General features: G+C 45.5%; 1 protein-coding gene across 4 annotated transcripts in view; it reads left to right on the top strand.

The window, feature by feature from the left end:
* TTC28 (tetratricopeptide repeat domain 28) overlaps window positions 1–13542 on the top strand; it is a 191424-nt gene extending 177882 nt beyond the window's left edge. For 3 of the 4 annotated variants that reach the window (XM_056347935.1, XM_056348113.1, XM_056348200.1), the window contains 7 exons: window positions 1053–1177; window positions 2409–2640; window positions 3084–3160; window positions 5282–5305; window positions 6126–6255; window positions 7360–7467; window positions 7978–13542. In XM_056347935.1, coding sequence (XP_056203910.1) covers window positions 1053–1177; window positions 2409–2640; window positions 3084–3160; window positions 5282–5305; window positions 6126–6255; window positions 7360–7467; window positions 7978–9602 — 2321 coding nt within the window. In that variant the 3' untranslated portion in view covers window positions 9603–13542. The remainder of the gene's footprint in view (window positions 1–1052; window positions 1178–2408; window positions 2641–3083; window positions 3161–5281; window positions 5306–6125; window positions 6256–7359; window positions 7468–7977) is intronic. The other variant, XM_056348024.1, reaches the window with a different exon arrangement.
* The last annotated feature ends 256 nt before the right edge of the window (window positions 13543–13798 follow it).

Genomic DNA, 13798 nt, shown 5'->3' with positions numbered 1-13798 from the left:
TACAGGGATATGTACAAATAACCTGCTTTTTTTTTTTCCCTGGCACAAGTCCTGGTTTTTGAAAACTGCAGGCATTCCCCAAATGGCTTTTTTTCTTTTTTGCACAGGCAGCAGTACCATGGTTTTTAGATCAGGAAGGTGCTGTGAGTATGGTTCTGATGTAAACTCTGTGTAGCTGGAGGAGTGCGAAACTCACCAGAGCTTGTTAATGTGAACACTTGGAGTTAGTCTGACAGAGCGATCTCAGGCATGCAGAGTCCAGCGTTAGAACGTGATTCAGACAATACCAGGTGGATGCTGAGTTTAGGTTACAGTCCACAGTTCAGTTTGTATTTTATTTTCCTTCCAAGATTTTTCTGTCTCAAAAGGCAAGGGCATTAAAATAAAATAAAAAAAAGTCACTGCTTCCTAGGCAAAACAGAATGCGCATGGCCATGGGTGTGTGGCATCACCACCAAGCAGAGGCTTCCAGCTGCTCAAGCTGCCTTAGTACTGCGCCTTCCGTAGTATGTGACACACAGTCCCTGACTTCCATCTTTGATTCTTGACGGTGAGTCTCAGATGGAGAACCAGGGCGAGGATGGGCAGCCGCGTACCTCTCCGCAGTGTTGGAGAAGGGGCAGGCAGGGCTCCTTGGGCTGCCATCTGGAGAATCTAGTATTTAGATGGTGCATAAGCCAAGACAGGTTTCTCACTGAGACAGGGAAAGCTCTCAGTTTTGAGTTCTGTTTCTGCGAGCATCTATTGATTTCCACTGCTGTAAGGGAGACCTGGCGCATGCTAGGACAAGTTTAGCTGCAATACAGTGTTTTTTCCACTTGCTTGAACAGGAAAATACTATTGATTTAATAGAGGAAGACAGTAAGAAGCATCTAGAAGCTTTCTGGAAGTTCAGTCTATGGGACTGGGCAGCTGCTCTGGGAAAAGACTCACTCTGCAGGGTGCAGTAAACCATCATTCCGTTAGTCTGAGAGGGGAGAGGATATTGCTGCTGTTTTGAACATTTTCCATAACAGAAGGAGATTGACTGTCTCTTATTCTGAAACCTGCAGGCTTCATGCTTATTGGGAGTGATATGAAGCTGAACAGCCCCTCTTCACTAGTAGGACAGGCCCTGACTGAGATTCTGCAGCACCCTGAAAGGGCACGAGATGCTCTGCGTGTCCTGCTACATCTGGTAAGATCAAGGAAACGCTACCACACCCAGCAGGCACCCGGAGGGCCATTGTAACTGTGAGATAATGTTACCTGTGGGTGTGCATCTGTAAGTGATGAATGGGAAGAGAAACACTCTGATGTGTTATATCCTATATAATAAGAATAGGTACTTATTATATATAATAAGTATACACATTATTATATATAATTATATATAGTGTATTGTATATATTTATGTATATTTATATATATATATTACATAATATATACTTTCAACCCTTCTCCCTTACCTCACCATACCATGTGAAAACTGTGGGTCAGTATAAGAAGACTGTTGGGACACCTGATGAAGTGTCCAGAGCAAAAAGAGGCAAGAAGAAGTGAAGTCTTTCATTGTATTGTGCAAAATCCTGCAAATATAAAATATATATATTTAAAAAAAAAAAAAACAACATGTATATAAATGTACCAGATGCAAAACCATCTGGTTTGCATGTGCTGTTGAATTGGGTCTCTGCTTTAAAACTGAGATAATCGTTGGGGTTCATTGTTCCTACAAGAAAACAGCCAGGAACATCGCAGTCATGGAAATGCAGAGCACAGTGACTGCTGTCTCTTTGCGTACGTGGAAGGTAAGAGGCGCTGTGGTCCCCGTACGTGCCAGTAGCCTGTTGTGGGGAGCCGCAGGACTGATGCCAAACTGCCAGGCGACTAGAATAATCTCCTGACTTTTAATACTTTCCTTTCCCGTGTGTTTTCTGTGGTCCCACAGGAACGTGGAGTATCCATAGCATCAGGAAAACCTGTGAATATTGCTAGTCATCCCAGTTGCTGGGTTTTGTGGACACACATCTTGTTACTTCTCATGTAGCTGCAAACTGTTGCCTGGTAATAAGCAGTGTACGTGAGAGACTGGAACCTGAACCTGAGTCATATTTTGGGGAGAAAGGCAGCTGCCAGGCTTATAGGAAACTGTCACAAACAAAGTGGCACTTATTTTCCTGTGGTATTGCTTTCCCCAGCATCTCAGAGCATACTGGCACTCGTTGCAGTGATTTTGCAGCTGTGAGTGCCGAATTACTAGAGCCTCTGTTTCCAAGGACGCTAACATCCTTCTGTGTGAGACAGGCCAGATTCAGCGCTGGGTTTGCTGTCGCTCAACCTGCCGTTCCCGTCTCTTCACTGTGTAAAAAGAGGCAGTCAGTAAAAATCTCTTCTAAAATGAGCTAACGTTATTATTTTCCCTAAAGGTGGAAAAATCATTGCAGCGCATCCAGAATGGGCAGCACAACTCCATGTATACCTCCCAACAAAGCGTGGAGAATAAAGTCGGTGGCATTCCAGGCTGGCAGGCACTACTTACTGCAGTAGGATTTCGGCTGGACCCTCCAGCCAGTGGCCTCCCAGCAGCGGTGTTCTTCCCAACCTCCGACCCCGGGGACCGGCTGCAGCAGTGCAGCACCACCATACAGTCCCTCCTAGGTAAGGGGCAGCTCAGCCACCGGCTCTGTCCAAGCAGGCATCTGCCTTTCCCTGCCCTTCTTTGATGCAAGCCTGTAAACTGGTGATGTTTTACATCAATGAAATACAAGTATTTAACAGGGTAGAAGTTGTAAAAGTAAATATTTACTGAAAATCTTGTCATAGAGGGGAATCACTTACTACTGGGTCTAATACCTGAGCAGCTTGATGTGACTGTTCCTTTCTCCCAGCTCTCAGCCAGCGAAGGTATAATTACCTGAAATTACCTGCAAAGCGGCAAAACCTTTTGCTTTCTGGGAGTTGCTGCTGCTTCCAGAACTGTTCAGTGCTGTGGGGGAGAGGTTTTAGGAATGAGGCAAGTTTGTATTCTGTTCAGGTTGTTGCCTTTCTAGCAGTCAAGAAACAGATACTGAACAATCCATGTTTCTGCTGCTGTTTTTCAGGTTTGCCTAACCCTGCACTTCAGGCACTTTGTAAGCTTATCACAGCTTCAGAAACAGGAGAACAGCTTATCAACAGGGTGAGTTGGGAGGTTTTCCTCCAGTACCAGTTTCCAAATGGTTCTTCCCAGGTCAGTAAATTCAGAAGTGTGCAGAATGATTTATGCCCTGGTTTATCAACCCAGCGCTTGCTAGGAAGCTTTAGGGTTGAAATTCTAAAGCTTGCCTCTTTGTGTAAATGAAAGTGTGTGTCCAGAAGAGAAAAATGCAGGTATGGTACTGGGCTGCATGGCCTTGGGTCTCCCTGTTCAGTGACAGAAGTGAAAACGCGATGCCTGCTGCAGTGAGGGGGAAGCAAAGTACGGGAAATGGGTGGCAGAACCACTAATTGCTTTTCGCCATCCTACGTAGGGCCCATGTTGGCTGGTCTTTGTCCGCTGTGATTACCAAAGTCCCAGGGTATAGCTGACTTTGGACAATGCAAGGTCTCTCAGAAAACTTGCTGAGCCTGTGCTTTTCCTGGTGTGCGTGCTCATAGCTCTGCTGAAAGGATTCACGGTCTTTAAGAGGAAGGCTATGGCTATGGGACTCCTCCCTGCTCGCCCCAATCTCCTTCACGTTCCTCTCCCTCCCTAGTCTTTCTAGCATGCCTGGCCTAACCTAAGCTTTCTCTGTGCCATCAGCCCAGCTGCCTTTCCATTACCTGCTTCTTACTGTCCTGATAAACTGAGGTTTATCTTGGTCATTTGCCTGCTTTAGTAAATGAACATGCTGCACGTAGTGAATGGGCATATTGCTCACTTTCTTCTCCCCTTTCCCCATGCAAAGGTGTTCTAGGGAAGTACCGTGGTGGGTAGCTGGGATTATCTCTGCATAGCTTCAGTGGGCTCCCCTGTGTTCTGTCGTGTAGAGTCTCTGCACAAAATGCAAAATAAGAGCCCCAGCTTTGCTGTTACCCACTAAGAAGCCTGCTTTGTCAATCCACTAGGCCGAGTATGCTCCAAGGAAAGGGTTTCTTGTGATGATCTACAGTAGCACATGAGATATCTCTAATGGCTTGTCCTTTATGGCATTTTGCTTTCTTGCCTTGGCTCTTCTCAGGGCCCGAGACTCCTGTGGTTGAATAGCAGGATTATTTTTTCCCTCATTGCCACCAGAGGGAGGCCTGGGGATGAAGGGCCTGGGGATGAGCACAAGACAGCGTGGGATAGATGGGAATGTGTTTACAGGGTCTATGAGATTACTTCGCAATTGTCTTCTTGTCTCAGACAGTTAAATCACCCAAGGAAGAACATTCAGATGGCTGTACACAACTGACAGAAGATGCACTCGCCATTTCCTCAGCTGCCCCTTGCAATAAATATTGTCAGGGATTTTGCATTGGTTTTGCATATGTTCTTCTATAGCCCACACCCCAGAATTCCCTTTTGCACAAGAGTCTATCCAGTTACAAGTTAGGGGTTTTCAGCTTAGCTCGCCCTTCCTCTGTGGTTACTTGCTTTTTTCCCCTCCTTCCTCTCAGCAGGTCAGTTGGTGAGCAGCTAGAGCCCTGCCTGTCCCAAAGCAGAGAAGACTTTGTTCAAAACTGAAGTGTAAAGACTGACAGTTCAGTCAGCGGGTGTTGCCAGCTGTTTTTTCCATATGAGTGGTAGGCATCGTAAGGGAGCAGGTGCTCTTGGCACTTGGCTTCAGTGAAGCTGTGAGGCAGGGAGCCTGATCTTTTGCTCCGGATAGCAAGTGCTGATTTTCAGTGCAAACCAGAAAGCAGGAACCACAGAAGAGAGAACATCAGTACTACTACATGTGCAAGGAAAAGTTAGGGATTGCTGACTGCATTACGTGCCGATAATGCATCCCAGAGAAGACAAGAGAAGGGCTTGTTTTATTCTCAGCCTTCTGAGGGAACGTGGGTTGGCCTGAGTATCTGCCCGCCGAGTGTCTGAGTTGATTGTAATGAGCCGGGCACTCCCAGATTCCAGCCGCCTGTTCCCACGCCGTGGGACTCCTGGTTCACAGCTCAGGCCATGTCCATTGCTCCCTTCTTTCTCTGGATTGAGCACCGTTGCAGTCAGGATGCTGGTTTGCATGTGGATGTGTCACTGCAGGGTTCCCGATCACAGGCATTTTGTAGCACAGAATAACCTGTGTTCTTTCTTTCTTTTCTCCTTCTCTTTTCCTTTCTTGTTATCTGCTGCCCGAAGGCTGTTAAAAATATGGTGGGAATGGTGAGTATTACATGCACTGGGGGATGACACTGCTGTGCAGGATAAAATGCCTTGGTCACTGCAGACCCATTTCCCTGTGCCGTGTAGTGTCTTCAACCCGCTTTCAGGCCTGAAATTTGCTCCGTAGTGCTACTGTGGAAAAAAGACTGTGTAAGCTTTTGTGGGTTGTGAGAGATGGGTGGTCCTGAGGTTAGCTGGGCCCTGATTAATGGCTTTCCATCCTTCCTGCCCTGGCTATGTTTTTGAATACATGGGATCCTGGCACCTTAATTTGTGTCAGATCTTCATAAACACATTTTTTCTCTACTTTGCTACTCCCGTCCCTTGGGCACAGTTGAGAAACTTCTTTCCTGGAGGCCACGGAGGTATTAGGAAAGTCTTCTGTGGTTTCATATGACTTGTTCTGCCCAGTTAAATGCTGAGAATGAGTTTCTTGGGATTTGCATAGGGCGTACGGCTCAGTCACGGAATGGGCTTTAGTATATTTCTGTGAGCAGCCCCAAAGTATCTCTTTCCTTTTCTGTCACTTCACAGATGTTCCTGCTGTGCTTCCTTCTTGCTCAGTTTCCACTGGCCCACACCCCCAACCCTCACCCCTGTTCTGTCCTTACCTTTTGCTGCTGCTCAGGTTTGTCCACTGCTGCTGTCCCTGGACTGTCCCTCTGCCCAGACCTTTTCATCTCACTGTTCCGTTCCGGAGCAGCAGATGAATAAATGGGTGTACTGGGAAAGTTTGCAGTGAGTTTCCTTAGCTGTGACTGTTGGGAAAGCAGTGATGTGATTTGTAAGAAGTGGCTAATGTTTGTGTTGTTATCTTCAGCTGCATCAAGTCCTGGTTCAACTTCAGGCAGGCGAGAAGGAGCAAGATTTCTCCTCAGCACCAATCCAGGTTTCCATCAGTGTCCAACTCTGGAGGCTGCCTGGCTGCCATGAGTTTCTGGCAGCTCTAGGTAGGAAAACACTTCCTTCCCTTGTCTTTCTAAAACTATTACTAGTGTCTTGTACGGTGTCTTGAAGTAGTGACGAGACTCACAGCTTTAGATTTGTTTGTCTGGGTACTCTTTGGTCTTTGCATCTCTGGATGTGACCCCTGACAGCTCAGTACATCTCTGCCGGCTCACACGCACGGAGCTCTGGCTCGCTCGGAAGCCCGTGCGAAGGTGCCTTTTTGTCTCATCCACCAAAACACCTCCTCAGTCAGCAGAACATGGATTTCAGGGTTGATAGCAGCTTCGTACTGTGAAGTTGGTTTAACCCCGGTTTTTATTTCAGGATCCTGTTCCCCTCTTGTTTGTAATACATACTTTTGAGTTTACTTCTGGCCTTCTACCTGAAGTTGACCAGTCATTCCTTTGAGAGGGAGACCCGTAGGACATACCAGGGTGATAGTATGTACCAGGGTCTATATCCTGTGGAAAAGACAGATGAGAAATAAATACCAAACTAAATTTTATTCTAGCTTGGACCTTGCTTAGAATTAATTAAAAGGCATTGCAGGGAAGAGGCAACGCTGGAAAAAAACTCCAAACATTCAAGAAGACTGCTGGAGGAGCTGTTAAAAGCCAGGCATCTTCTCACACACAGTCATGCCTCCTGCAGCCCAGCCCTCATTTGCTGAATCCCAAGGTCTGTGCCCTTCTTCAGACCCATTTCTGTGAGAAACCTTTGAATTAATGATGAATGGTAGGGGCATGTGGGACACCGTTCCCTGAGATGTGGTTAGTATATCATTCTGTGACAATGCCAAGGAATTTGCAACTAAAAAACTACTGACTAGTGCGTTTTGTCTGTCAGTTTGGACAGGAGTGAGTTGTTTCTGTGTACGTGCTCACAGTCCAGCACCATGAAGGTCCCGATACCTGCTGGAGAAGGCATGCTAAATAGTAATGAAAACAAACCAGCAGAACCGTACATTGTAGGTGAAGAGCCATCACTCCAGGACACCGCAGGATCTCATTTCTCTTTTTTCCATTTGTGTTGTAGATGGGGCCATGCTTGTTTAAGACATGGGATCTTTCTTTGAGGTGTCATTTTCTCTCCATATTCCACTACAGGTTTCGACCTTTGTGAAGTTGGCCAAGAGGAGGTGATTCTGAAAACTGGGAAACAAGCTAATAGGAGGACCATGCACTTTGCTCTGCAATCCTTGCTGGCACTTTTTGGTAAAGCTACTTCCAGTACTTTCTGCTCCTGTATCATCTGATGATTTGATTAGAATGGCTTCTATTGAAATCTTGCACTCTTACCTTTTGCAGAGATCATACATACATCATCACACACGTGTCATACAGACCATACATCGTACAACAGGTGCAGCAAATGTTATTTTTATATGGGAAACAAACATTAAGACTTGGCTATAGCCAAAAGTGGGAATAGAGTCCAGCAACTGGAAGATGTGTAACTCTCTCTTGTTTTTGAGATATAAAATGATAGCAAATTGACAAGTTTCATCTACGATGTCTGGACTGAGGTTCCTGCCTGTGCATTTCCTGGGTTGTGCGCATTTTTTTTCTCACCTAAATAGTAGTTGGGGTTTTTGAAGTAGTATAGGGTCTGAGTGCATGTTTTGTAGCCTTTCCTCTTGATTCTGATAGAACATTACCTGGTTTTGTTTGATTTTACTGTGTATCTGGGGGCATGTTTGTACTTTTTTTTTTTTTCTTTTTTAGATTCTACAGAGCTGCCTAAGCGCCTTAGCCTGGACAGTTCCTCATCGCTAGAGTCACTGGCTTCTGCTCAGTCTATTTCCAACCCGTTACCCCAGTATCAAAACCCTCCATTCTCTCCTACTTGTCCAGACAGCATTGCGTCAGATGCCATTTCTGTGTATAGCCTGAGCTCCATTGCTTCTTCCATGAGTTTTGTTTCCAAGCCAGAGAGCATGCCAGATGGTGTGGGGCACAGAGGACGCCAGGACTATGAAAGGCCCAAGAACATCTATCCACATAGGTCTGCAGTGCAGAGCCAGTTGTCACCACAGACCAGCACTGTAGCCAGCAAAGATGAGGAAGAGTATGAAGGTTTTTCTATAATAAGCAATGAGCCTTTGGCCAGTTACCAAGAAAATGTAAAACCAAGATTTTCCCCTGATCACAAACAACCCAAAACTGGTCAGGCTGGAGGCATTAAAGAGTCTGCCAACTCCAAAGGGAGCATGAGTACCCCAAATTCTCCTGTTAAAATGACTCTTATTCCCAGTCCAAATTCACCTTTCCAAAAAGTTGGGAAGCTTGCAAGTTCTGATACTGGGGAATCTGACCAGTCTAGCACTGAGACGGACAGCACTGTCAAATCCCAGGAGGACAGTAATCCAAAGCTTGATCCGCAAGAGTTGGCCCAAAAAATTCTAGAGGAAACTCAGAGTCACCTCATTGCTGTTGAACGTCTTCAGAGAAGCAGCAGCCAAATAAACAAGAGCAACAGTTCAGACGATGGGGCTTCCACCCCGGCAGGTGTGTCTGCGTTCAGATCTTCCGAGACCAGTGCATTCAGTCGCCCAGTCAGCTCTAGTCAGAAGAATCAGTCTTCGCCTCTTGCAATGAAACCAAAGCCTCCAACAAGGAGTTCATCCCTTCAGAAAGTGAGTTCTGGCTATAATAGCCCTACGACATCGGAGATGTCAAACAAAGAAGGCACAGGCCAGTACAGCGGGCAGCCATCTCCAAGTTGTGATTCACATGGGTCCTTAACTGAGCAGCCTCACTTCAAACTCAAGTACCCCAGCTCTCCCTACAGCGCTCATATTTCTAAATCACCCAGAAATATCTCCCCAAGCTCAGGGCATCAGTCTCCTGGTGGCAGCACTCCATCTCCTGCTCTTTCTTACTCCTCAGCTGGTTCTGCTCGCTCAAGTCCAGCTGATGCCCCAGACATAGACAAATTAAAAATGGCTGCCATTGATGAAAAAGTGCAAGCAATTCACAACCTAAAGATGTTCTGGCAGAGCACTCCCCATCACTCCACTGGCCCGATAAAGATACTCCGAGGAGCTCCTGGAACAATGACTTCTAAGAAAGATGTCCTCAGCTTGCTCAATTTATCTCCGCGGCACAGCAAAGAAGAAAGTGCAGATAAGCTGGAACTAAAGGACCTGTCTATTGAGCAGCACCTTGCTTCTCCACAAAAGAACCCTCCCAATGGACACAGGCGCCCTGAAACTACAAATGCAGTGACATCAACTCATTCTCCGCCCTCCAGTAGCGCTCCAGGAACCACACGCCCCTTGAGGCTGCCATCTGGGAACGGTTATAAATTTTTGTCACCGGGAAGATTTTTTCCTTCCTCCAAATGTTGAAATGTCTTGCGTACCAGCTGATGACTTACAGTCATGTTTAAGTATTTGCTTCTGCCCACTTGCCTTTATCAGTACAGAACCATTATCTGAGAAGCCGTAGTCGTACCCACAGTTGGCAACGCACAGGGATGTGACAGATTGGCCCTGTCTGTCACTGCGTAGGAACACGGGCCTTACACAGATGGGGTTTAGTTTCCATTTTCAGGACCTTGGCCAGACTCACTTGGTAACAGGTTCTACGTAGCGCTCAGTATTTGCAGCAACAGGTCCAATGAATCTAGTTGTCTGTTCATAAATACCAGCTTTTCAGCCACCTACTTGTATTTCTTAACCTAACGGGAGGTTTTCCAGCTGGCTTTTTATACAGAAATCGTACATATCAGGGATTGGAGAGGGAGGTGAGAGCAGGCAGACTTTCACGTGTATACCACAAAGGAAGTATGCACAGGTTTCTGCCTGGAGAAGTACAAGCCATTTATTTGATTGCTTGCAAAGGCTGACAGAGAGGACGAGATAGCGTACCTCTAGATACCTCTGCCAAGTTAGCCAAACACAAGAAATCGCTGGCAGTAAAACTCCATAGCAGCATGATACTGGCAGTTCTCTTGCATCATTTAGAGGCTGGTGAAACAAAGACTAGAGGACAGAGGTGCCCCATTCTAAAACCTGCTTCTCGGGTAACTCTTTCCTGGAGGGAAGCCTTTCAGGTGATATTTTGCTGGTTGGTCAGCTCAAAAAGCATGTTTGGGGCATAATGAGCAAGGGGAGCCTCAGCATGAGGTAGCAAGCGTGTGTCAGACAGACAAGCTCTGGTTTTATTGAATGCTCTGATCTTTCTGGCACACAGCGTTGTGAAGGTGAAATTTTCGTCTTGCCAAGTGTTTGTGCAGCACAGGTGTCTTCTGTCTGCTAAGCATGCACAGGAGAGGGTTACAGACACTGAAGCTCAGAACGTTGTTTTACAGTTCCACAGCAGGCAGGAATGTGACATCAGTATATGTGATTTAGAAATCACCCGACCAAATAAACCCTTCACTGATCCTGCTAAATCATTCCACACAGCTCGTCGCGGGCAGGCCTGCAATACTTTTCCCTGCTGTGGAGGCAAGTTTCTTTTGGAGCGAGTATACCAGTCTAAGCAGATGTCAGTGCAGTCAGAGCCCGTACATGAGGCAGCAAGCAGAGTGGCTGTATGCAGAACCTGTGTGCCCTCTGATCCGTGGAGAAAAGAGAACCAAGAGCACCCCAGGGGGGATGTGTAAAGTAAGCTTTCCTAGGCTAGGTGGCGTTTAGGTGTTATGGATCAAGTGGAGGTTATTTCTTTTAAGCGGCTGTTGAATGCAGTGATGTAATCAGAATCAAAATGATAATTTACATGCACTGAAAACTGTGGGCGTGTGGTAGCATTAACTTGGCCACACTGCACACTTAGGTCCAAGCAAGGCCATGTGCTATGAAGTCGGAGCACTGGATCACCAAGGCTTTTGGTTTCTATTCTGCACTCCCAAAATTCGCTGAGCGACTGAAGGCTAATCACTTCACCTCTCTGTGCCTCGTCTTCCCTTTCTATCTAAATGGGGATAGTAATATTTACCTACCTACCTCACAGAGGTGTAGTGAGGCTTAATTAATTAGGCCCTGAGTTTTAGCTGGATCTTAAGTCAACTTCCAGTCTTGCAACTGACTACCTGAGCGGTGAGTGCAGTCAGCTCTGTAAATGTATGAGGGGCACATTGCTGATGCAGGTAATTGTTGCACTTACCATGTCTGGATGCTCTTCTTGAAAATACGGATCTGATAATTTGTGATTTTCTTAGGGATCTTGGAGGAAAAGCATGATAGCAGGACAGAGGATTCAGTTCTGATACCGGGATATAAAATTACTTAGGCTCAGCTTACTCTTGGTGCATATATCAAGTGCTTGCTTTGAGTATATTCTAGAATCCACTGGTTTTGGGAGAATGTTTTCCTTTTTGCCATTGCAAGAGCTTAAAACAAGTACTAAAGGCAAAGAATATAGGGCTGTGTTGTTACAGTCAACTCACAAGGGACGGATGATCACAACAGTTTCAGTGCAGAAACACAAAAAGAGTAGTGATTCATCTACTCGTATTAAGCAATGTAGCGAAAGAGCTGAGTAAATCTGCTCAACTCATATGATGCAAGTTATTTATACATTACATCTTTCTGTGATGGTTTGGTGCTAGATACCATCTTCTCCTCATTTGGCAGGAAAAATCGGAATAGTGGGCCAAAATGAGTCAGTACAGCGTCTACCCGTCATGTAGATGGTGATACTGCTGACAGTGCAGCTTGCTGCGGTCACAGGACTGCTGAGAGACTTCATGTGACCTACTCTGTTTCTAACCAGCATAACTGTTTCAAAACGACATCCCAGGAACATCCAGGATGGAAGTGGGCAGCTTTTTGTTTATAGCAACAGCAAATACTCCCTGTAGTGCTGCATAACATGCCAGAAATAAGCCTCTTTACTTGTAGTGTACTTCCATAACTAAAGGATCTTTTAATCTGTAGAAATTACATATTGCCATTTTGGTACAACCCATTTTCATGCTGCCAGCAAGTTTCATACTGGCTTAAAGTTTTCAGAAAGAGCTAGATCGGGGCTGGGGCAAGGGGGGTGGGGGGGTGGGGGGGATTCTTCTGTTGTTTTTTTAAGGGGGGAGCATTAGAAACAGGGAAGGGTTCAGATGTAGAGGAAGTTCAGTATTTGGGAAATTGGTGTTGTATAAATATGGAAGGTGAGTGTCACTAGAACAAGTCCTTTGGGAAATGTGTTTCCATTGACTTGACACAGGGCACTTCCATTGGCTTAATGAAAGCCATGAAGATGCATGCTTACTCATGGCTGGGAGACACTTCACACACCTTGTGCCTCACTCCTCCACCCCCTGAATGAGAAACAACCCCTTTGTGAGGAAAAAAAAAAGAGTTTTATCAGGTTTGCCCAATATGTGGAGAAATTCAGGAAATGAAAATAACATGTTCTCCGTTTGATATTAGAATTCCTTCTGTGGAGTTTAAATGCATTTGTCGTTGTTGTATTTGTGCATGGTACAAGTGACAACACTGCTTAATACAGTGAGCAATAAGAACTAGGTATTATCCATTTTCACATTAAACCTGCCACATTCAACCATTCCCCAAGGCCATAGAATGTATTTTAGTTTGGTTTTGCCCAGTACGTTTTACTGTGTGGGATTACAGATTTTATTTTTTTTTTTATTGTCTTTAGCTTCAGCTAAATGGGAACAGTAAACAATCTCTCTGATCAAAATCCTGTTTAATTTGATTGTGTTGGTTAGCCTGTGCTCTGGCCTGGTACTATTTTCCTTCTTTTTAATCGTACCATACTTAAACAAGGAAAAAGCATTGAAGGGGTGCTTCACCCACATATATCACTCTAGGCCATATTTCCTTTCATTAAGTCAGGCTCGTTCTGTGAACATCTCTTTCAAGTTGCAGAACAGATCCAGGTGCACAGAAATCTTTGTGAATCTGTTAAGAAACACTGGTAGTTTCAGGCGAGATGGTAATAATGGGTTTGAGCAGTTTCGGGTTTGTTGCATTGCCGTGCTGTCCAGAAAGGCTGCAAAATGTGTGTGGAAAACTTGGCCCCTTGGTTGCAGAACTCCTTCAAAAGAGCGTTGAAGATGGTAACTGAGAGAGGACTGTCAGCAAAGACTCTTCCAAGCAGCAGCCCTTTAGCACTTGCTCTCCTTGTATGCAGTGTTAGCCATGTTTGGCCTATACGGACTTTCTTTGTAAATTAAAACTCTGTTTCCAGACAGCATTAAACTTTTTATATTATGAAATTTACCATGTAAAAAGATTTTCATATTTTTATTGAAATTGCTAAGGCATTTGGCCTTCTTTCTTTGTGATTTCAGTGTCTATTAAAGCATGAGTTCTCTCAGTACTTCAGTCTCTTGGTCTAGGAGGGTGTTGGGAAGGAATGCGTTAGCACGCTGCTCTCTGTCCGGGCACCCACCTGGTTGCTAGACTGTTCCTCTAGCCTGCTCCGGAGAAGCAAAGAGGTCACGTATAAATCCGCATTCTCTGTCCAAGTGTGACTAACCTACAGCAGCTGTCCTCAGCGTCCCCTGTGGAAGCGAGGGGTCATCGAGAACTTCCTCCTCTTTTGGTGGCGGACTGGAGTGTTCCTTTAAAAATGA

Source organism: Falco biarmicus, chromosome 1, assembly GCF_023638135.1.
Source record: "Falco biarmicus isolate bFalBia1 chromosome 1, bFalBia1.pri, whole genome shotgun sequence".
Lineage (NCBI taxonomy): Eukaryota > Metazoa > Chordata > Aves > Falconiformes > Falconidae > Falco > Falco biarmicus.
This window is presented reverse-complemented; position numbering and strand designations above follow the sequence as displayed.